Source organism: Suricata suricatta, chromosome 10, assembly GCF_006229205.1.
Source record: "Suricata suricatta isolate VVHF042 chromosome 10, meerkat_22Aug2017_6uvM2_HiC, whole genome shotgun sequence".
Taxonomy (NCBI): Eukaryota; Metazoa; Chordata; class Mammalia; order Carnivora; family Herpestidae; genus Suricata; species Suricata suricatta.
The window spans coordinates 17,164,498-17,187,578 of NC_043709.1; the positions used below are offsets into that span (position 1 = coordinate 17,164,498).

General features: G+C 42.5%; 2 protein-coding genes across 4 annotated transcripts in view; one reads left to right on the forward strand and one right to left on the reverse strand.

Moving 5' to 3' along the window:
* Nucleotides 1-4,297, forward strand: part of GLT8D2 (glycosyltransferase 8 domain containing 2) — a 32,011-nt gene extending 27,714 nt beyond the window's left edge. The window contains exons 9-10 of one of the 2 annotated variants that reach the window (XM_029953586.1): nt 225-337; nt 3,190-4,294. In XM_029953586.1, the coding sequence (XP_029809446.1) occupies nt 225-337; nt 3,190-3,362 (286 nt within the window). In that variant the 3' untranslated portion in view covers nt 3,363-4,294. Of the gene's footprint in view, nt 1-224; nt 338-3,189 lie in introns of both variants that reach the window. The other variant, XM_029953587.1, reaches the window with a different exon arrangement.
* TDG (thymine DNA glycosylase) lies at nt 4,088-23,081 on the reverse strand. Of its 2 annotated transcripts, none has more exons than XM_029953585.1 (10): nt 23,009-23,081; nt 16,636-16,778; nt 13,612-13,853; nt 12,847-12,916; nt 10,919-11,054; nt 10,642-10,724; nt 10,468-10,562; nt 7,073-7,244; nt 6,534-6,659; nt 4,088-5,923 (listed from the first exon to the last, which is right to left on the reverse strand). In XM_029953585.1, exons 2-10 carry the CDS (start codon nt 16,724-16,726, stop codon nt 5,793-5,795), a joined length of 1,146 nt encoding a protein of 381 aa, XP_029809445.1. In that variant the 5' UTR covers nt 16,727-16,778; nt 23,009-23,081; the 3' UTR covers nt 4,088-5,792. The 2 variants fall into 2 exon arrangements, with proteins under 2 accessions (XP_029809445.1, XP_029809444.1); XM_029953584.1 differs by lacking the exon at nt 23,009-23,081 and adding an exon at nt 22,786-22,999.

Here is a 23,081-nt window from a genome sequence, read left to right on the forward strand (position 1 = left end):
CCGATGTGGCCGCTTAACCAACTGCGCCACCCGGGCGCCCCTCCTTGTTACGATTCTGTGTTAAGTCTGGCAATTTTCAGAATAAAGAGTTGGGGGAAAATGAAAAACCCTAGTCTTATTATATAGTGAGAGACGGTCTCATATCTTTCAAAATTACTAGATTCTATTTTATTGGAGTTTGTGGGGCTCCAGGCCAAATGTCCCTTTTCTATTCCATTTCTTAGGGAAAATCTCTACAGCAGCTCACTGGGAGGAGGGGTGGCCACCTCCCCAATGCTGATTGTGTTTCATGGGAAATACTCCACAATCAACCCCCTGTGGCACATAAGGCACCTGGGTGAGTATGTTAGGAAAGGCCCCTGGGACTTTAGGAAGACAACACAAAGGTGCATGTTACAGACCTGTGAGCACACGGGAGGGGGTGCGGCAACACCAGCGTCCTCAAATCCAGTCCTCCGGGTGCTGCTCAGCCTACAAGTGCGGCTGACAAGACGGGCTTTCCTGGGAGCTGTTTTTAGGAACTCGTGGGAAACAATTAGACTCCTGCTTAGCGTATAGTAGGTGCTCAATGAGCATTAGCTATTAGAACTTCCACTGTCAAAACTTTCCCACTGGTTTTCACTGCCCTCTTGTGGTCGCCTGCGGTGGGCAAAACCGAACAAATGAGTGCAATGGTCTAGGATGAATTTAGACAGTTGGCAACTTATCTTTGAAAAAGAGTTGTTTCTGGATTGTGTACTGTGTGAGATTGTTTCACTCTTCACTACAAGTGTGCAGGCTCTTGGATATGGACTGGAATCCCAGTTCCGCTATGACCCATGTCAGGCAAAGCATTCGGCCCTTCTGTGCCTTAGTTTCTCCATTTGTAAACTGAACCTCATAGAGCCTTCTACAATTTTTATAAGGAGTAAATTGCCTAATACATGTGAATTGCTTGGAACACAGCCTGGCCCAGCAGACAGTCACATTCATTCAAACACATGGCCACAATCCCCTAGCCAGAAGCACTGGGCCAGACCTGTTTAGAAACTGGAAAGGTTTTGCATTTCAAAAATGTAATGTAATGCATATATTTACATTGTGCAATACCTCGAGTGGGATCTAGGTTTTGCTACCAAAAAAGTTAAAAATCCTTGTGTTGGGGACAATAGATTATGGATGTATATTTACTAAGTACCTTCTACATGGTCAAGAAATGGTTAGGTTCTGGTGATAAAGGTGAATATTATTTCTAATTCTCAGGATGATGCGCAAGGTGGTATGTCCCTTACTTTCCTTTTAAAATGAAGGACACAAAACTGTAGAGGCCGAGTTCCTGTCTCCTCTTCGTGATTCTGTATTGGTTTGCTTCTGCCTCACTCCAGAATCTGCCTTGGTTTTCTGATTGCGCACAGGAGCAACACAGGGACCCTAGTGTTCCGTCTGATTTGATCTATTTCACTGTTAGGTCAAACATCGGCATCTCCATGTCATCGAAGTGCAGAGAATCTCATCAAAGTTGTAGGCCTATAAAAATTGCGTAGGAACAGCTATGCAGAGCTTAGTGGACAAGGGAGAGCATTCTATGATCTTGGTGCAGAGACTCAGTCAGTTAAGCATCCAGCTCTTGATACCAGCTCAGGTCATGATCGCACGGTTCACGGGATTGAGCCCTGTGTGGGGCCCTGCGCTTTGCTTGAGATTCCCTCTCTCCCTCTCTGCCCCTCCCTGGCTTGTGCTTCTTCTTAAAATTAATAAACATTAATAAAACTTAGGGGCACCCAGGTGGCTCAGTTGGTTAAGCGTCTGACTTCGGCTCTGGTCACGATCTCACGGTTTGTGAGTTCGAGCCCAGTGTCAGGCTCTGTGCTGACAGCCTGGAGCCTGGAGCCTGCTTAGGATTCTGTCTCTTCTCTCTGCCCCTCCCCCACTCACACTCTCAAAAATAAATATTAAAATAATTAAGGTGCTTCTTCCCAAAAGAACATTTCCTTTGTATAGATTCTTTGGAAGTTGATAATTATTCCAGTTACATGACCATAGCCTGAAACACCAGCTTCTCTTCTGTAACTGCCTTCACAGCTACATTTATGACTGACAGAAGATGGGTTTTTATTTTTCTTATATCATGTATTTAAGCTAGAATAACACAACTCCAGCTATTCACCTTCTCGTTCCTTAATGGATTTTAAAAAACATGTCAAATCCCTTTCATAGAAAGAAACTTTAACCTCATAGAGAACATTAAAAAAATTACATTTTTTAATATCTTAAAAGTACTTGTGTCAGAGAGGTTCTAAAAATACTCTGAGCAACGGCAATTTTAAGATAAACGCACCCTAAGTGACTTCTTCCTTATGAGTGGAATAATATTCAAATGGAGATAGCTTTGTGTTAAATCTCGTTATCACATTTCATAGGGTAAAAACATGGCTGTTATGGGAAAATGTCACACACACTAAGGAGGGAAAATGCAGACAAACAAGACGTCCTCTAAACTCTAGGTGGGAGGGAAACTGATCCCAGTTCTTGTGGAACAATCTGCAACCTCTTTCCAAGTGTGAAGGCGCGCACCTTCAGTCTAGCAAGTCCGTCTCTAAGGTTTTACCCTACAACTGTACCTGCAGACTCACCCGACCTGCACGGGGGCCTCTTCACTGACCACCGCTTATGTTTGTGAGGGGACAGAACCCAAGAGTCCTTACAGGAACTCACTAAATAAATGATTACATATCCCTTCCTTGTAGTCCCTAAAAATAATTCAGTACCTTCGGGGCAACTGGGTGGCTCAGTCAGTTAAGCAGAGGACTCGATTTTGGCTCAGGTCATGATCTCACAGTTTGTGGGTTTGAGCTGTTAGGCTCTGTGCTGTCAGCTCAGGGCCTGCTTTAGATTATCTCCTTCCCTCCCTCAAAAATAAACATTTAAGAACAGTTCAGTAACTCCACATATGCTATAACACACACACACACACACACACACACACACACACACGCCACACATGCACACTAGCATACAGGTAGAATATTCCTAGAAGAATTCCATGAGAAACTCTAACGGTGGTTGTTTTTGGAGATTTAGAGTAGGTGGTAAATTCTTCCTTGTATACTCTTTGATTTGCTTAATTTTTAAAATAATGAACTTATATTCATTCAATATAAAAATTTTACTTTCTAACAAGCCTATTATTTTCTTCTGAATACAATGAAGGCTGGAATCCAGATACCAGATATTCGGAGCATTTTCTGCAGGAGGCAAAACTACTCCACTGGAATGGAAGACACAAGCCCTGGGACTTCCCGAGTGTTCACAATGACTTATGGGAAAGCTGGTTTGTCCCTGACCCCGCAGGGATATTTAAACTCAATCACCACAGCAGCTGATAATGACATTTTATATATTTCCTGTATGAAAATGTGGAACTGTCCATTCATAGCCCTACTATATCTTTGTTCTTGATGGACAGTACCTTTGGTACAAACGATCCACAATGAAAAGCACAAAGACTACTGTGGGCAAATGGTATCCTGGATTGTGTAGGTGTTGATTCCTTAAGTATGGGGCCAGGGGGTGATGGTCACAGAGGGGGGCACTTGTGGGGAGAGTATTAGTGTTATATGGAAACCAATTTGACAATAACTATTATAAACATAAATAAATGACAATATCCATAAAAAAAAGTATTAAGTGATAATCGCAGGAATCAAGATGATGTGAGCGAGCTATGTTGTGGGAAGGAAATACATCCACCTGGGTTCCGGCAATCAATTTGCTTACCTCTCAATGATAGCCTGTATCCACAGGTTTCTCAAATTTCTCAATCTGTTTTTCACAGGTAGGTATTTTTTTTTTTAACAGGTTGCCAGGCTTCTCTTTTGTAAAACAACAAACTACACTCAAAACATGAATGTACGTAAAAATAAAATACTGGCAGATTTTTAAATGATTTGCAGTATACATACTATTCTACATGTTAAACATTGTACAAGGTAGACTGATACCAGGTGTAAAGGGGGAAAGAATCCTAGTCACTTCCGCCGCAGAAAAACCTGCAACTTGGCATAATCGTTCTTGGTATTTTTATTGTAAAAACCATCAGACTTCCAAATGAATTGAAAAACCTTTCCAATATTATTTAATGAAAAAGTCTTAAGTTGTCACATATAAGATATATCAATGTTTACTACTCATCTGCCGAATGTAATGAAAAACACCATTGTTGTGTGCTTGGAAAATGCTCAAATCCATTCTCTAATGAGTGTCCATTATAATTTAAAGGGTATTTTCTCCACTCAAATTAAAAAAAAGAATCTACTGTAAGGCTACAATCATTACACACCAAAGCAATTCCTACTTCCATGCTTACACAGTCCCGTGAAAAAATAATTCAATTGTTCCTAATCCCTGATGCAAGGCACGTCACAGCGCCCGCACGCAGCACCCATGTAAACAGCGGTACAGTACGGGAGTTAAATAGCATGAATGACTTTCCCACAGCTTGACCTAGACTAAAGGAAATATAAAATTCATCAGAGCCACAGCTAGAAAGTATGTTAAGACTCACAAGAATTTGTTTCTCTTATTTATAGAGAAGAACAAGCCATATACTCTCTTAGGAAAAAAAGCCTCATAAATATTTTCATATTGAAAACCACTTCAGAAGTGACCAGGAGTAGCTGCAAATGGCATTTGTGAATTCCCAGCTTTACTACCTGCCAGGCCTAGCAGCCTGGACTCTGTGTAGCACCATGGAAAAGGCATTAGGAAATCACAGAAGTACGTTACTTCGAACTAACCCTGCCACGAGGCTCACTTAGTCCACAGTAAGAGCGATGATGCAGAGAAAACCTTTTAAGTTCCTGCTTATTAGATTTACACAGCAAGAAAAATTCTGTTATTTTAATACATCTCACACACATAAAGCACCAGTTTAAATAAGATTATCAAACACCCCCAGTGTCTTATTGCTCAGCCTGAGTTCATTTCTCACCACCTTCCACGTTATACCCTTAAAGCCAAGGAGGTGCTAGATAATGTAAGGAAAATTCAGTTCCTTCCCTGTCAAATGTTATGTCTCTCAAGTAAAACACAGAGGAGGTAACAAACTCCAGAAGGCCGACTGCATTCTCTGGAACTCACCACCCTGGCAGAGCAGCTTCTGCCTGTACTAGAGGATTACCACGCAGGGGTGAGGAGGCCAAAGGCAGGGCTCGGTGCCCTGTCAGAGAAGGCTGGGTTAGCCTTGCTGCCGGAAGGCCACACTTGATTATTTCTATTGCTGAGCAACCCTCCCCAACACTCCCCGCTGGGGAGGCCAAGGGGTCTGAGGGTGAACACGCCCCAGGGAGCCCATCAGAGCCCGCTAACCACCACCCAGCGGGACTCCACTGTGGGCTAACTTCCATCCAGAAGTCAACACACCTGCCTCTTGACCAGGGCCCTTCTTAGGCATAAGAGGAGTAATGGTATGTCTGGGTTTACGCACAGTTCATAATCAAGTATAAATATTCAGGCAGTTGCATTTTAAAATTACAGATTAAAAGTGATTCCCAAAAGAAAATCAATTTCTTCATAATGAAACATACTCTGTAAAAAGCTGGAATGGTGGTTAATTCAAATACAAAACCTCAAAAAACCATGCTTTTTCCTTCCAAACTCACTTCGGTTATACAGTTGATTCTCCCGCACGACCATATTACGATTCTATCACCAGAATAAAATACTAACAAAATGCTTCAGTTAGCAAACTGAGAGCCAGTCTTGACAACTGCATTAAAACTGCAGCACTTAGGTAGAGCTGAGGGACCCCCGTCTCAAGCGCGGTGTCCTTCTTCCTGTCCTTGCGTCCCACAGTGATTACTGAGGGAAGGAATCTGGTCCGTAAACCCCGGGGTCATCCACTGCCCATCTGGAATGTCGCTGAAGGCGGACTCTCTGCTGTCGGCTGCCGGGGGGAGAAGAACGTTAGTTCACCCCATCGAAAAGCTTTACACGATCCATCAGATGTTCTCAGGGAGGTGAAGGGGGCTGCCAATAAACAGCAAGCTTCTTGAAAATGGTACGTTTCTGTTCACTCGGCAGATACAGGACCGACTAACCCTTAACTGTTATTCAAGGAGGAAATGCGATGAGAGGACTTAATGAGAATGAGCTGTTAACACTTAGGTAGTGAAGCCTCAGATAGCCATCACATTTCACCATCAGTCACTAAGAAGATGTTCATAGGACCATTCCTACGCTTCAATAATTCAGTCTTTCAAAAAACATAGCGCATTTCCCCAGTCCTAACAAAACCAAGTGTCTGAAAGAAACAAACAGGGGCTCATGGGTAGCTCAGTCGACTGAAAGTCCGACTCTTGACTTTGGCTCAGGTCACGATCCCAGGGTCGTGGGATGGAGGAGAGAGAGAGAGAGAGAGAGAGAGAGAGAGAGAGAGAGAGAGAGAGACAGAGACAGAAAGAAAAGAAAAAAAGAGGGAAGGAAGAAAGAAGGAAAGGAAAGGAAAGAAAAGAGGAAAGAAATGAAACGAAACGACCGTACGGAGAGGAACATACTCAGCCCATTGGAGGAGAAGCCGCAAGGATCACTGCTGCACGGAGTTTCGGCATAAGCACCGCCATACGCTGCTTCGTAACCTGGATCGTATTTTTCTTCCTTAACAGCCATCTTCTTTGCATCCTCTGTGGAGAGGGTAAAAGGGGTTTAAAACTGATTTTGTACAACTGTTTTTGAAAACAGCTTTACTCAGAAATCCTCACGAACAAATCTTTGTCCTGAATGTTCAAGCGTGCTGAGATAGATCTTTTGTTGTCGTCTTTTGAAAGCCTCGTAACATTTACTGAGTGAGCTCCTAGCAACTGTAAAAGGCCGTCAGGCCTCATTTCAGGTTGGCCGCGATGCTGCCTCTATCTTCAGCATGGGCAGGGGCACCACGACAGACGGACGACTTTGGGAAAAGGAGACGTTAACGGTGCCGGCAGGGCGCGCTGGCTGACCACACGACTGCTCTCCTTGCTCCTGCTGTTAATCCCGCAGCAGGATTCAGTAACGTACACTCCCTGCCGTGACGGAATGGAGAGAAACGGGGACATACCTTGGGCCAGCTGGAGGTCGAACGTATACTGCACCTCTTGAACGTCTGTGTTTCGTTCAACGCCCTTCAACTGATCTCGCAGGTCTTTCAGCTTAATGTAGTAATGAACTTTGTCCTGCGCTCGGGGAAACTGAGCACACCTCGCACTGGATGATGGCATAACGTAGCAGAGCTAGAATCGTAACGTTTGACAGTCACGTAAATCTTACCAGTCTACTGAGTCCACTCACACTGAATTAAAAATCTATCTTTGGGGGGATTATGATGCCTATCACATATTAATATATGTAAGTCAATAAAGCTGGCTGTGTCTCGAGTTCAAATTTGTAAAATTTACTTATTGCAAAGTCAATAAATCAAAAACACTGACGCTTCCCCCCACGTTCATCTACCAATTAACAGTTTTGTCTTTTTAACAGTAAACATATAGTTCACAATTTTTAATTTTTTTTTACATTTATTTTTGAGAGACAGAGCGTGAACAGGGGAGGAGCAGAGAGAGAGACACACACAAAATCTGAAGCAGGCTCCAGGCTCTGAGCTAGGTGTCAGCACAGAGCCCGACGTGGGGCTTGAACCCACGAACCGTGAGATCATGACTTGAGCTCAAGTCGGATGCTCAACCGACGGAGCCACCCAGGAGCCCCTTATGGTTCACAATTCTAAAGGCACAAAACTGCACAGAAGTATACAATGAAAAGGCTTCCCGCCCAATTCTGTCTCTATCGGCCTAGAGCTCTTCCCAGAGGCAATGGAGGTTGGCTGGTCCCAGAGGTATGCATGAATGTGCAATCACATGTCTCTAACACACGTACGCTCCCTCACGTGGTAACATGTTCTCTCTTCCCTGTCCTATACCTTTCTTTTTACTTAACAATGTTTTCAGAGACAATTCCATATCAGATATCTAGAGCAGAGTAAGCTTTTTTTTAATGTTCTTTTTTTTTTTTTTTTTTTTGAGAGAGGAGAGCGAGGGAGCGCATGAGCAGGGGAGGGGGAGAGGGAGAGAGAGGAGACAGAATCCGAAGCAGGCTCCAGGCTGCAAGCTGTCAGCACAGAGCCCAGTTTGGGGCTCAAACTCACAAACTGTGAGATGATGACCTGAGCTGAAGTCAGATGTCCAACAGCCTGAACCACTCAGGTGCCCCAAGACTTTCTTTTTTTGCAGCTCTGTAGTACTTGCATACTTATTTAACCAAGGCCCAGCTGTGGGCATTTAGATTGTTTCCAGTCTTTTATTATCATAAGGGGTAGTGAAAAACCTTGTACATGTTTTATTTTGAATATGTGTGAGTGTATCTCTTGGATAAATTCCTAGAAGTGGAATGCCCAGGAGAAAGACGTTTGCATTTGTCATTTTGGATAATGGTGGCAAACTGTTCTTCACAGAATACTAAATATATAATAATATATATCACATGTAATATCAAAGAGCAAGGCTGTTAGATTATGGAATTTCCTTTTGCAATTTCTTGCAATTTTTATATTGGCCTCCATGACATTATGGAAAACAAATTATTCATTTTTTTTGTGTGTGTAGAAAGCATTTAGATAAACCCCTGACTCATAGATATGTAGCTGCAAACGCTACTAGGTTTTATAATAGCACATTTTCTAATCCCAAGATATTCTTCAAAATGATCCAGAAATTTTGTTTCAAAAAAGAATCACTAACATCAACTGTGAAAATTTCATGATAAAGAATATATTTTAAAAGATAAAAGTGATCCCAGCTCATTAAAAGAGCTAAAACTACCTATCACGATAGTTAGTACTGCACTGTTACCTCACATAGAGCCAAGAGATGTGCCTGCGCCTCCTCTGGCCCTTACGGGACAATAATGAGGTGATCTACAGGAAGCAGTGAACTCACATGTACAATTTTACTAGCACAGGGAAGTGCAGGCCTTGGCTTAAACAAAGACCAGGGATACCACCTACTTTGTCGATCGCATATTTGTAATAAGTTAAAAACAGACGAAATTTGGGGGCGCCTGGGTGGCTCAGTTGGTTAAGTGCCAACTTCAGCTCAGGTCATGATCTCATAGTTCGTGAGTTTGAGTCCTGCATCGGGCTCTGTGCTGACAGCTCAGAGCCTGGAGCCTGCTTCGGATTCTGTGTTTTCCTCTCTTTCTGCCCCTCTCCGGCTCACACTCTGTCTCTCTCTCTTAAAAATAAACAAACATAAAATTTTAAAAAAATCAGATGAAATTCAATAGAGATGGCAGAACTTTATCATAAGTTCAACAAAGACCTCTGCACACTGGCTTCTCCATCATTTAAAATGCTGTCAGGGTGCCCGAGTGGCTTGTCAGTTAAGCAGCTGCCTTTGACTCAGGTCATGATCTCACGGTTTGTGGGTTCGAGCTTTGCATCAGACTCTCTGCTGCCTGCGTGGAGGCCATTTCAGATCTTCTGTCCCTTTTTCTCTCTGCCCCTTCCCACCTTGTTCCCTTTCTCTCTCTCTCTCAAAAATAAATAAATAAAAATTTATTATAAAAAAACAACAAAACAAAAAAAGGGGCACCTGGGTGGCTCAGTTGGCTAAGCATCTGACTTCAGCTCAGGTCATGATCTTGTGATTTGTGGGTTCAAGTCCCAGAACTTTTGTGGTCAGAGCCTGGAGCCTGCTTCAGATTCTGTGTCTCTTTCTCTGCCCCTTCCCCTACTGTGCTCTCTCTCAAAAATAAACATTAAAAAAATATTAAAAACAGAAAACCAAAAAAACCCAAACAAATAAATAAAATGCTGTCTGTAATACACAGGTCTATGCTTGTATGTTGTTTTTTAAAAACTCATAAACAAAACTTAAAATTACATTGAAGAAGCAAAATTAGAACGAAGAGTCTGAAGAAGCGATACAGAAAACAGGTGAAGGCCACTGCTTCTTCAAGATGCTTTATGCATGAGGCAGGAGTAAACAGCAGCAAGTGCCAGGCAGGCTGGCTGGATGTCTGTCTGCCACTGGGCTGTCGCTATGTATGTGGCCCCAAATGACACTGCGCTAAGGTGCACAAACGGGCACTGAGCAGGCTCATGACCGGGAGCACGTCCGTCGTTACAGGTTTGCTTCATACTGAACAAGGGCTAACCTACTGGAATTTGATAAGAACATGCCATTAAATAGATTTTGAATGTAGTATGTTAGCCAGCTCCTCTCAATATTTGAGCCAAATAACATCAGTAAGACGTTTTATCTGACAAATGTTTCTTTAATAATACTACCTGAATTAATCTGCAACTATTAGTTAGAGTTGATAGATCCTAGCACTCCACACAAGCCAGTGCTCTTTTTTCATGGCACAAATTACAATGGATAGGACAAATATAAAAGGAAAACTAGCTAGAAAAAAATTCATATTTGCTGAATTACAAATATCATTTTAAGGACTTACAGTTTCTGTGTCTGGGATCTTATGGGGTTGAAGTCCAAATTCTAAGTTTTTAACCTTAACTCCAAAAACTTCTTTACTAAAAATTTCATAAATACCTAAAATGAAATACAAACATATTTACATTGTCCATAATGTTAGCAAAGAAAAAAGACAAAATTTAAAAGTAAATCTTACATTTTCCATTAAACACTGCTATTCGGGGCTGATATTTCTGTAATTTCTGCACTAGAATACGTCCTCCTTCACGAAATTCTTTACTAAAATTGAATTGAAAAGTAGTCAAAATGTAAGTATGGCAATGTTTATAATACGCTGAATTCAGAGAGCTTGGAATACAACATCACTTCACGTACTTGTGAAGCTCAGGGTGAACGGGACACACACAGTACTCCTAGAGTATATGAGGCACCAGCACGGGCAGGTTCCAGCCTATAAAACCAGACGTCATTACCTGGACAGATCCTTGCTGCCTGGTGTTGTCCTTTCCACCATATTGGTAAATCCAATACCATACTTTCCTGGTAAAGTGTGATCGTCCATATGGTTCAGCTGGACCTCACTCAGGCCTGACATAAACAGACACTTCCCTGTGAAAGAGAGTTTGGTTTATTTCCATGTAGGTCAAAGGTTTTTGCCCCATGAACCACTATGGTAGTCTACATTTTATCCTGAAATTAAAAAACAAATAAAATATTTAGGATACTTAAAAAAATTATAGGTCAAATACCATATCAAGGGATTACTATGTGCTAATAAACCCTCTGCATGGATTATCTCATTTAATCATAATGTCTTATGAAATATTAATTACTATTTTCATCTCCTCTTCACAGGGCAGCTAAGGTGAATGAGAACACACAGCTGGCCGGTGTAGACAGCTTCGGAACTGTTCTTCTTTCTAATAACCAGTCACACCACCACTTGCCCCAGGGATGCCTCCAGCAGACACCAGTAGACCCGGAACATTCAGACACTTTGACAATGGAAAAAGTGAAAAGTTCAAACGTCTCTTAGAAATTTTTTTACAGGGGCACTTGGGTGGCTCAGTCAGTTGAGCATCCAGCTTTGGCTCAGGTCATGATCTCACGGTCCGTGGGTACAAGCCCCGCGTCGGGCTCTGTGCTGATAGCTAGCTCAGAGCCTGGAGCCTGCTTTGTATTCTGTATCTCCCTCTCTCTCTGACCCTCCCCTGCTCGTGCTGTTTCTCTCTCTCTCTCAAAAATAAAATAAAACATTTAAAAAAATAAAAAAAAGAATTTTTTTTACATAATGGAAACAATATTTCCTTAGTTCCAAAACACATTACTATTATTTCTGGCCCTAAATGTAATTTTTAATGTTACTCTTAGATAATCAACTAGTATTTTCTAAGGACCTACTGCATACCTTTTTCGATTAGGGGATTAGGTAAGTCGACTTACATATTAAGACAATACAATGGTAGTTAGGATTGGGTTTAAAATTCACTATACAAGTATGAGGGTTTTTAATACAGATACGAAGTAGAGAATGTCTCTAATCACTGAATTTCTTAACTATTACAGCTTGATTCCCAAAGGTCAACACCATTTCATCTCTCCCAGGAAATAAGACCTGCAGAAACCTGGACAGGGGGTACCTGGGTGGCTCAATCGGTTGAGCGTCTGGCTTTGGCTCAGGTCATGATCTCATGGTTCGGGGGTTCGAGCTCCGCATCGGGCTCTATGCTGATAGCTCAGAGCCTGGAACCCATTTCAGATTCTGTGCCTCCCTCTCTCTCTCTGACTCTCCCCTGCTCATGCTGTCTCTCTCTTGTCTCTCTCTCTCTCTCTCTCAAAAATAAACAAAACATTAAAAAAATTTAAAAAAAAAGAAAGAAATCTGGACCGGTCAGTGCTCTGTCTGCACTGGCACCGTGACTGTAAGTAACAACTAAAAAAGAAAATTCATTTAAAAAAAGCAGTAAAATTCATTTAAAACAATTAGCAAAACAGAAGACAAAGTGCTACTTTTCTTGCCCCTCCGCTCTTATACCAAAATGTGAATAGTGACATATATTTTTCAAGCCTTTTATTTTTCTGCACGCATGCACAGAAAACCCCCATATTTGTATCTGGGAGGCCTGGGGGCCTCACCTGGTTGAGTGTCTGATTCTAGGTTTCCATTCAGGTCATGATCTCGCAGTCTGTGGGTCGAGCCCCTGATGGGGCTCAGTGCTCATGCTCAGCCTGGAGCATGCTTAGTCTCTCTCTGCCCCTCCCCTTCCCCTCAAAAGAAACAAACCTAAAAAAAAATCCCAAAAAACCACACACACAGTTTTGGCTAAAAACCAAAAGACCCCAAACTATTAGCAAAGATATCTAGTTTAGAAGTAAAAAATTTAAAAAAGTAACTACTTACAAAAATGGTTTCCAGGTCCAGGGTAATGATGCCCTTTGTAAGCTGCCATTAGTCCCGGGTTTATGCCAATCTGCAAAAAATGTGCATACACTTAAGTCCTGAAAAGTGGGGTTTACGCCCGAGGGCTTCTGTGGAGTAGTGACAGACAAAACTAAATGTATTAAAATAAAAAGTGAATCCAGCATCATCATCAAGTACCTATTCTTGATCTGAATAAAGTACTTCATTTTGAGGGAAGAAAATTCCCTTTGTATCAAAAGTGTTGTTGTTTTTAAAAGCCAGTTAAAAAAAAAAAGGAGACACACAGGGCGCCTGGGTGGCTAAGTCAGCTGAGCGTCTGGCTTCAGCTCAGGTCATGATCTCGTGGTCAGTGAGTTCGAGCCCCGTGTCAGGCTCTGTGTTGACAGCTCAGAGCCTGGAGCCTGCGTTGGATTCTATCTCCCTCTCTCTCTGTCCCTCCCTGGCTCACGCTCTGTTTTGTCTGTCTTTCAAATAAACGTTAAAAAAAAAAAAAGGAAGGTTAAGGCTTGTCCAAGGTCATCCCCACATGGCAGGATCTGAAGCCACAGCGCTAGTCTGGAGCCCATCCTCTTAAACACATCCATATAATACAACCTAATGAAGGCGACAAAGTGACACCACTGACTACCAAAAAGAGTCTTAGAAATGGTTCAACAAAATGCTATCGGCAAGAACAGAGGTTATATAAAGTTAATTCACCAATACGATTTATAAAACCAAATGAGGATAAAAAAAAATCCTTACAATCACAATGTCCAGATTGAACGTCAAAATGTCCGGCAGGGTCTTGGTTAAAAGTTCAGCTTCTGAAATACCATTAAAACGGTCTACCTTTCTTTTCACTTTAAATGTGTCTGTAATTTTTTCTTGCTTTTCTTTTGATTTTGCAGACTTGCCAGATTTTTTGGCCTCAGCAGGCTTTTTGGGTTCTACTGGTTTTTTTGGTGTTGTTGCTCTGGGTTTTCTTTTCCTTCCTTTTGGAGTCTCTGAAACAGAATAATTTCCAGGATGTATATGCAGAAAAACAGAACTGATGAACATCAGGCAGCTTTCCCCAGAGAGTCACCCTATCAACGCCCTTGCTACCCTGTCCCCTTTCTCCCGGCCTCACGGTCTTCTGCAGTATCCTCCCTTCCTTCACCTTGGGGCCGGGCTCTCGAGGCCCTGGACCCTGACCTCCTCCCCTGCTAGCTGTTCTTGGGATGGTACGTACAGAATAATCAGAGATTGACTTCCCATAGGCTCTTATCTGTCATCTAGATCTCTCCAGAGAGTTAAAGCATCCATGTACTATTTTATAGAAATTCTAAATGTAAATACATAAATAGCACAATAAGCGAGAAAATAAGTAGAAAAAGATGAAAAGAAGGGAAACATTTAAAAAAAATATTTATTTATTTATTGGGAGAGTGCAAGTGGGGAGAGGCAGAGAGGGGGGAAGAGGATCTGAAGCAGGCTCTGCGCTAACAGGCTGACAGCAGTGAGCCCGATGTGGGGCTCGAACTCAACTGGGAGATCATGAGCTGAGCCGAAGTCAGACACTCAACCGACTGAGCTACCCCTGAAGGGAAACATTTTAACTCAACTCCCCCAACATTTCTAGCAATAGAAAACCTCAAATGGCCTGTGGGCTTGTTTTAGAGATGAGTATATATTCTGTTCCACACACAGCCAAAGAGGTGAATTTATGGGCGCCTGGGTGGCTCAGTCAGTTGAGCGTCCGACTTTCGCTCAGGTCATGATCTCATAATTTGTGAGTTTGAGTCCTGCATCGGGCTCTGTGCTGACAGCTCAGAGCCTGGAGCCTGCTTTGGATTCTGTGTTTCCCTCTCTCTCTCTCTCTCTGCCTCTCCCCTGCTCGCATGCTCTCTCAAAATAAGTAAATATTAAATCCAAAAAATATTTTAAAAAAAGGTGAATTTAGAGGTGCTAAAGGTGAAGTCTCTGGGTTGGAAAGTAGTCTTCACAAGGCAAGACCAGGGGGGCATATGGGTGGCTCAGTCGGTTTAAGCATTCAACTTTGGCTCAGGTTGTGATCTTACGGTTCGTTGGTTCAAGCCCCGTGCTGGGCTCTGTGCTGACAGCTCAGAGCATGGAGCCTGCTTCTGATTCTGTGTTTCCTGTTGCCTCTGCCCCTCCTTGGCTCCTGCTCTCTCTCTCAAAAATAAATAAACGTTAAAAAAATAAAAGGCAAGACCAGGGGCTCACCTGGGTGGCTCAGTCAGCCAAGTGTCCAGACTCTTGGTTTTGGCTCAGGTCATGATCTCAGAGTTTGTGAGAGTCTGAGCCCCAAGTATGGCTCTGCACTGACAGTACAGAGCCTACTTGGAATTCTCACTCACCCCCCCTTTCTGCCCCTCCCCTGCTCTCTCTTCCACTTTCAAAATTAATAAACTTAAAAAAAAAGAAAAAAGAAAAAATGCAAGACCAGGGATCTGTCACAAGGCCTAAAGCAAAGTTTCTCAATCTCAGCACTGCTAACACTTTAGGTTGAATAACTTTTGGTCTGGGGGGCGGGGAGGGGTGGAGGTTGTCCTGTATATTACAGAACATTTAACAGCAAACTTGGCCTCTACCCAGTAGATGCCAGTAGCACCCTGCCAACCACGACAATCAAAGTTGTCTCCAGACACTGCCCAGTGTCCCTTGGTAGAGGAGGGGTGGGGGGTGGGGGGAAACGCAGGGTCAAGAACAACTGACCTAGAGTTACCCAACAGGAAGGCTGGGTTTTCTTACCCTTGTTTAACATCTTTTCTTAACTTGATAGGCCCCTCCTCCCTTCCACTCCTATTAGGCAGTTCCCTAACCCTGCGCCCTGTCCCTCTCCTCTCCTACCCGGTGCTGATTCAGCCACTCCCTATACTGTGGGGCCCACCTCCACTGGCCTGCAGCTGGGGAAGTCCCAGGGCTGCCTGCCTGGAAAAATAGGGAGAGGCAATGGCAGGGGTGTCTCCAATGCACTGCACTCAGATGTGCTTCTGGAATCCTAAAACGAAACCCTTGAGCCCATTTCTCACACGATACTGCTACACTGGAGAAAACCATTACCTTCTCTCCAACCCCTCAGGTCTTCCTCATTTCATCCCCAGATTATTCAGTCTTGAATCCACTTTTTGCCTCCAAATTCTGCCTTACTCCCTACCATCCATTCTATTCTCTAGAATTTTTCCAGGCTGACTTTTAAAACATTACTCTGTTTAAGTCGCCCTCTGCTTACATTCTTTCAAAAGCTCCCTACCGCCTTCAGGAGAGAATATACACTATCCAAGTTCCAAGCCACTTTCCAGCCGCACTGATCACTATTTTTTTGCAGGACACCAGACTCCGATGACACAGAATCATCACTTTTTAACTGTCGTGCTTCCTCACACCTGCCTATTGCCCAGGTCTGGAATGTTCACCACCCACTCTCCACGGGGATACGGTCTCCTCACCTTGAGCTTCCAGAGCTCTGGGAAGCTGCCTCTGAACGTCAGTCCGAGTTAGCGGCACCGACGAGCTCGCACAGCATCCTGCGCCCTCTTCCTCACTGCGTGCTTAGGGCATAACGTGTCTCCTCACTATTTTCTCCTACTAGATTATGAGATATTGGAGGACAGGATCCATGTTCTTTTATCCCCCAAAACGTATCACAGTGCCTGGCACATACTTCAAAAGTGGTTAAAATTTTTAATACTTAAATAGAACAAAAATTCCTGGTCAAACCCTTTCTTACACACGTTGGCCAACCCAAGAGCTAACTTCCTACATCCCCCCGATGAAAACCACCTTGCACAGGTCCCTGCGCAGGCGCCGGTTCCGGGACTTCTGCTTGCATGTGCTGCTCGCCCATAACTGCCGTGTCAGGAGCGCCGGCCATCACTTGTGGGAACGGGAATGTGTGAAAAGCTTGAGCTTGCTGAAGGGAGCAGCTGAAAGAGCAATTAAGTACAAGACATGACAATAAAATGACCCGACCAGAAGTTTAAACGATCAGCTTTAAGAAAGTTCAAGATACAAACACTCTGTGGTCAGACTGTAATATTTAGAGTTGAAAGCAGGGGCAAAGGGAGGAGGAAGGTCTCTTTCTGAATGCGCACATTCACCCGATTTTTACTTTGTTCCTCGCAACCAGTATTCAGGAACTCTCCCACTGATCAGTGACAAGCAGTGTCATCACTAAAACTTACCAGTCCGGTCAAGGCAGCCTGTGTTTTCTCTGAAATGAGATCACAGGAATTTGCTAGCAGAGAGACTTAAAAGGCACAGCAGCTCGTACAGGGTTAAAGTGTCCCTACAAACAGTTTGTTTCTATCTTTACATTTAATTCTTTTGTCATAAGATCCCCTCCAACCTAACCCCACCCAGCTTTACTGAGATACAACTGACATGAAACTTTGTGTACGTTAAAGGTTATGATGTGTTGATTTGCTACATATATTGCAAAATGATTACTAAGTCTTAGCTAATACCTCCATCATATCACATGATTACCATTTCTTTTTTGTAATGAGAACATTTAAAATCTGCTTTCTTATCAACTTTCAAGTGTACACAGCACAGTATTATTAGCTCTAGTCACCACTATGTACATTAGACCCCCCAGAACGTGGTCATCTTACAACCGGAAGTTTATACCCTTCGACCAACAACTCCCCGTTCCTCCCTCCACTCGAACTTAAGGTTCTCTTTGTTTATTTGCCTATTTAATGCTTTATACATTGGATCTGGTTTTAAATTGTTGCTGGGTTTTAACCACTAGATGAGGGCTAGAAATGGACATTTTGCCAGTTTTGCAATTGCCAAATTTTGCAATTTATGAGGGGAAAACACTTTAAATTCTTTTCTGAACATTTTTCAACCTTTGTTCCAAGTACTCATTTCAATGTAGGAACACAAAAAATAATGGCCAAAAATCAATTTCTCATGACTATGCATCACTATCTCAAACTGCTGCCCTCAGCACAAAGCTATGGAAGCAAACATGTATTTTCTGAAACTCAAGTTACATCTAATGCCAAACAATGCCATTACATACACAACAGGAAGGAAAACACTAGGAAATAAAATGGGTAAGTGTCATTTACCATCTGGAAAGAAAAGTCATGTTTTCTGTGGCAAGCTACACACGGATTAGTTTGGGGAAAGAAAAGGGGAAACTCAGAAAGTAGAGATTAAAAGGAAAAACTAGGGTTGCTGCTGGTTAAGTGTCATGAGTAGAAATTCCCCCCCCCGCCGGGGATGTGAATGGAGCCGAGGAGACAGGAAGGGGTTAGCTTCAGGCAAAGGAGAGTGGCACAGAATAGTGTGGGGACAAACCAATGATAGGGAAGAAAGGGGAGCAAATAAGATCATCCCTCATGCTTGTAAATCTGATATCAAATTTGAGTTACAGAAAATAAAACCTCTTCAGGGTCTGTACAGAGTCGGGACAGATTTGGTCCCGTTTCCTATACATTGTCCATATATGTAGAAATCATTTTCATGGTGAGGGAACTCCGGTCACAAGAGGGTGAGTGACGAAAGTACTCTTGTGTCGTTGTCCCTTGCCCAGAGAAACTTTGTAAATTTTGTGTGATTCTGAATTAGAGTAGCAAGCATATATAAATACAGCAAATGTATTACATATCTTTTAAGGTTGAATAGGTTTATGCTGCTTACAGATGTGGTTAGTGCTGGATAATAGGAAATTAAATTATCCAGCTTTGAAGTTCTCGAAGGTTTTTTGTTTGCTTCTTTGCTTGCTTCTGCCAAGTCATAGGAATGTTGCATTGCACTCTCTTTCCTTTTGTTCTGTTAGAAAGCCATCGAGATGATAAGACTAAATTTAACACTCAAAATAGTGTATTACCTTAGAACTTACACATCATATTTTTTATATCTTTATTTTTCTATTTCTGTTCTATTTTAACTTCCTCTAAAGTACCAGAGGCCATTTTTAGAAGGATTGAGGGACACGCTGATACTATACATAAAGTTTCTTGATTTCTTTCAAAATTGATACATGTCTCTAAAATAAAACTTCTGGGTTTGTTTCTTCCTTTTCACTTTTTCTTCAGCCAACTGATCTCTAAACTTTTAATTTTCAGGTTCTGAGCTTCAGAATTTAATGGCCCCTAATTGTGCAAAAGCCACAGTTTGGAAATTTATTATTTAAAGTCCAGAATCCTTTTGCCATGTAGAATCTTCCTAAATTAAATATTTTCAGTTTGGACTTGGTGAAGTGCTTGAAATGGGACACATCTGTGAAATTATTGAGAGTGGTGGCCAGAAACATGGGCGAGGGTGGAAGGTGGCCATCCTGACAGTTTGACAGACTAGGAACAGACGTCTTGCATTCTTTGGCTACTCGGTGCCACTGGCCACAAAGCTTACAGTTCATTGTGCCAGAATTTCCAAGGGTAACAATACAAGATCTCTCAGTATAACCTAGCAATGTCTGACCCCTCCTTAGAGTATTTAAGTCATAAACACTGAACAACCATTGTTTTTAAAATTTATCAAAAGGAGCTATGGATGTTATTAAAGAGAAGTGTGGTGGAAAAAGAGGACATTTTACTTTGTGTCAAGCATGATTTAAGCACTACTCTTCAGTTTTTACGTTTGAGATTCTAGGGCTTGTCTACAAACTTTCCCCCGACATTCAGCCTTAGGTTACAATACTCTTGCATGTTCCTTTCTACTTTAAAGTCTGTAGTAAACATTTTCTGTGCTTTAAAAAGTATCAGTAGATTAATTTTGCTGCATTGTATTTTTTCATGTTACTGGATTAAAGTTTACTGCATTGTTGTACCTATTTTTAATAAAACTGCAAACAATATATTTAAAAAAGTAAAAGTTATAATTCTTAACCTTTTCTTTACCAGCTTACCCTTAAAGGTAGCTTGAGGCTAAAATTCCTCTCCAGTGATTTGTCCAATAGGATTTGGCCCCTGTCTTTGAGTGTCCATCTTATTTATTTATTTATTTATGAATGAGAGCAAGTGAGCAGGGAGGGGCAGAGAAGAGGGAGACACAGAATCCGAAGCAGGCTCCAGGCTCTAAGCTGTCAGCACAGACTCCAAGTTGGGGCTCGAACTCATGAACCTCTAGATCATGACTTGAGTTTAACATCCAGGAAAACTGCCCTCTCACTACCTCTCTCTCACATCACTGATATTTCTTCACCTGAGCACAGAATGTGCCTCTTTTGGTAAAAGATGATTCATCATTCTTGCTGTTAGGATTGATTTGGACTCTGATTCAAACTATCAATTCCACAAACTTCTCCCAGAGTTGGGTCACTCAAATTTTATCAGCATTCAGCACCCTGACGTCATTACACTGCTGAAAAGAACAAGTTAAAGTAGAACGACACGGCACATCAGTATAGACCTCTCTTCGGCCTCCCCTTGATTCTTTAGGCAGAAAATTAGCTTTGCTTTCATCTAACTGGCCTGCCATCGGTCTGTCATCTTCTTGTGCACAGAGAAGTGACATAGGGCAGTTGTCAGGGAGGCAGACTTTGGGCCACATTGCCAGGGTTCAAATTTCAGCTCTGTCATTTACTAGCTCAAGTTCCTTAATCTCTTTGTCCCAGTTTCCACATCTGTAAAATGGAAACAGTTGTACCTAATTTGTTGGTTATGATGATTAAATTAGTTGATACATGTATAACACTTAAAACAGTGCCTGGTATATAGTAATTTTGCTATAATAATAATAATAACAATACTAACAATAATAATAATAATAAACACAGCAGGACATGATTAAATGTTTAGAATCCTCCTGTCATCCTCCTCCTGACGCGGTCTAGTCCACTATCGTTATCCAAAAGGGAATGAATCTAGCTTGGTACGTCTGGCTTTTTTTGTGAAATTATACTGTAACCTAGTGGCCACTGGTTCCTTTTAAATACACTCAATGACCACTGAAAAGTAAAAATTTTCTTTAGGCTCAAAGTCAGCAAATTAGAAGACAGACTCCACCTTGGAAGAAACAGGAACTCGTGTTTATTTTCAGGCTTCAGGCCCCTCTCCTGTTATCTGCAAGTTCTAAAAGATTGCTGTAATCCAGCTTCTCATTTGACATGTAATTTACGTAGGCCAGGAAACTGGATTTCTCTTAGAGCAGCTGAAAATTCTCCTAAATGCCCTCACTGATCTTGTCCCCTAAAGGCATTCATTCTGCCATTTCCAGTCTCCAACCATTTTTCTTAACATAGGAGATAACAAAAATCAGAACCAAAGGTTTACTTTCTGCTATTAACATCATGCCAGTGAACTAGGCAGAAAACCCAAACTTTTCTTGCCCTTGATGTCAACGCCTAACTAAAAAAGTTCTTCTTGGTCTCTAACATTTCTAGAACGCTTGATTTCATTTAAAGGTTAATCTTTGCAGTCTGTATCTTCAGTAGCCCATGTCACACATTTACAGTCATTTTTGATTTGGCATCCTACTATCCAGCTTTGATAAATTCCTTTCCATGCCAGAGCTCATTAGATACACACTGATGCTCTTCTAGCTTTTTTCCTCTGTTGTCAGATATTAAGTATTTATGATACTTGAACTATCTTCTCTTTAAAAAAAAAAGAGTCCATATTAATGGAATTTTCTTTGAATTTTTTGAAATTACACTTCCAAAATAAAAAGAAATTTCATTATATCTGGCATTCCATTCTACTCCTTGCTTAGCTTGAAGAGTGACAGAGAACCACTTTCTCAGGATTACATGGGGCCTCAGTCATTTCAGAATCCCCAAGGATAAAGCCCTTACACTACTAACATAAATTCTCTATTTCAAATTAAAAATGATCTTAACTTGTGGACAAGACAAAATATAAGCCAATTTTTATGTAAATATTGCACTGGAGGCCTATTACTTTGCTATGAGGCCCTGAGCAAGGTCTTCTAATGTGTAATTCATTTGATGGTAGGCTTCCCCCAGGTTTCAGTTCTGCTCTGAAGATCACAAAGGTGGGAGTGAATCCCACAGGTTCTGGTGAATTCTTTTAAATGTCAAGTTCTTCTCGGAAGGAAGTGCAGTACTTTATTTCTGGATTTGACTGGAAAAGCCAGGATGAAGACCACACTTCATAGATCTCCTTTCCTAACCTCTAAGACTATTTTGGGGGCTGAATTCCTTCTACATAACACAGATTCACAGCATGTCAGAACTGGACTCCAGAGATGTCCTATTTTACAGACATGAACAGGCCCAGTGAAGTGGCTTGCCTAAGTTCAGGGGCCCGGGGAGTCAGGAAAATTATTAGACCTAACAGAATTTTATTTCAATGTAAATCATTACTTTTTCTTAAGGACCTTGTTAACCTAATTACTTTTGTCATTTAGTTTTCTGCCAGGAGTTCTGCTTTTGCCAAATGTTCTCTCCACAAATCTAACACTCCTCAAAGGGTATATTGAAAAGCAGATTAAATTCACCCCGGAGATCACCAGAAAGCAATTTTAGATGACTTCTTGGGAGTATTAATCATAATACAGAATTCAAGAAACTGTACGGCAGTTATCTATGTTGTGGCTCCTGACGTTGCTCTTGGTAAACCGATGGGAAAGGAAGCCACAATAAATCTACTAGTTCTAAAATTAAAGCTCCCGAGTGACACGCGTGATATTCCCATCTTTACAGCTCTTCGCATAATAACGGAAGGGGAAGGGAAATGTAGCCAAGGATGACAACCGGAAAAAGATATTAACCGGAGACCGCTGGTCGCTAATTAACTTGTTAGAGCCGGCTGCACGCCGGGAAGGCCAGAAGGGCTCAGGTACAGGTGGCTCCGCTTCCGAGCGGCCCCAGGCGGCCGGCGGTGCGCACGCGCGGGCCCGGCCTTTGTACTCGGGCCGCGGCCTTTAAAGACCCCTGCGTGCGTGCGCGCGCCCGCCGGCCAACCCGCCGCGAGGAGCGCTGGGGGGAAGGGCGGCGCTCCGCCCCGGCCTTACCTGCCCGCGTTCTCCGCTTCCATTCCCTGCTGCAGCTCGAGTCAGCGGCTATTCCTGGCGGGCAGCGAGCGACTGGTCTCTGTAGTACCGCGGCGTACCGACGACGGTACGACAATAATCAGAGACTAGACACGATTGCTGGCAGAACTGGGACAGTGGCTGACGCTCAAGCTCCTCCCTTGAGCTGCCAGTTGACCCCCCCCACCCCAGTCTCGACCCCTACCTCCGCGCGGCACTTCCGCCTGCTCCGAGCCAAATCCCTCGCCTCGTGGTCGTCACGTGATGCAGGCAGCCCA

Coding starts and splice junctions, on each gene's coding strand:
- TDG (XM_029953584.1), bottom strand. CDS start 22,808: ATGGAAGCGGAGAACGCGGGCAG. Junction 11,055..12,846: donor TGGACCTGGAAACCATTTTT/GTAAGTAGTTAC, acceptor TCTCTTTCACAG/GGAAGTGTCTGTTTATGTCA. Junction 10,725..10,918: donor GGCAGCAAGGATCTGTCCAG/GTAATGACGTCT, acceptor ATTCAATTTTAG/TAAAGAATTTCGTGAAGGAG.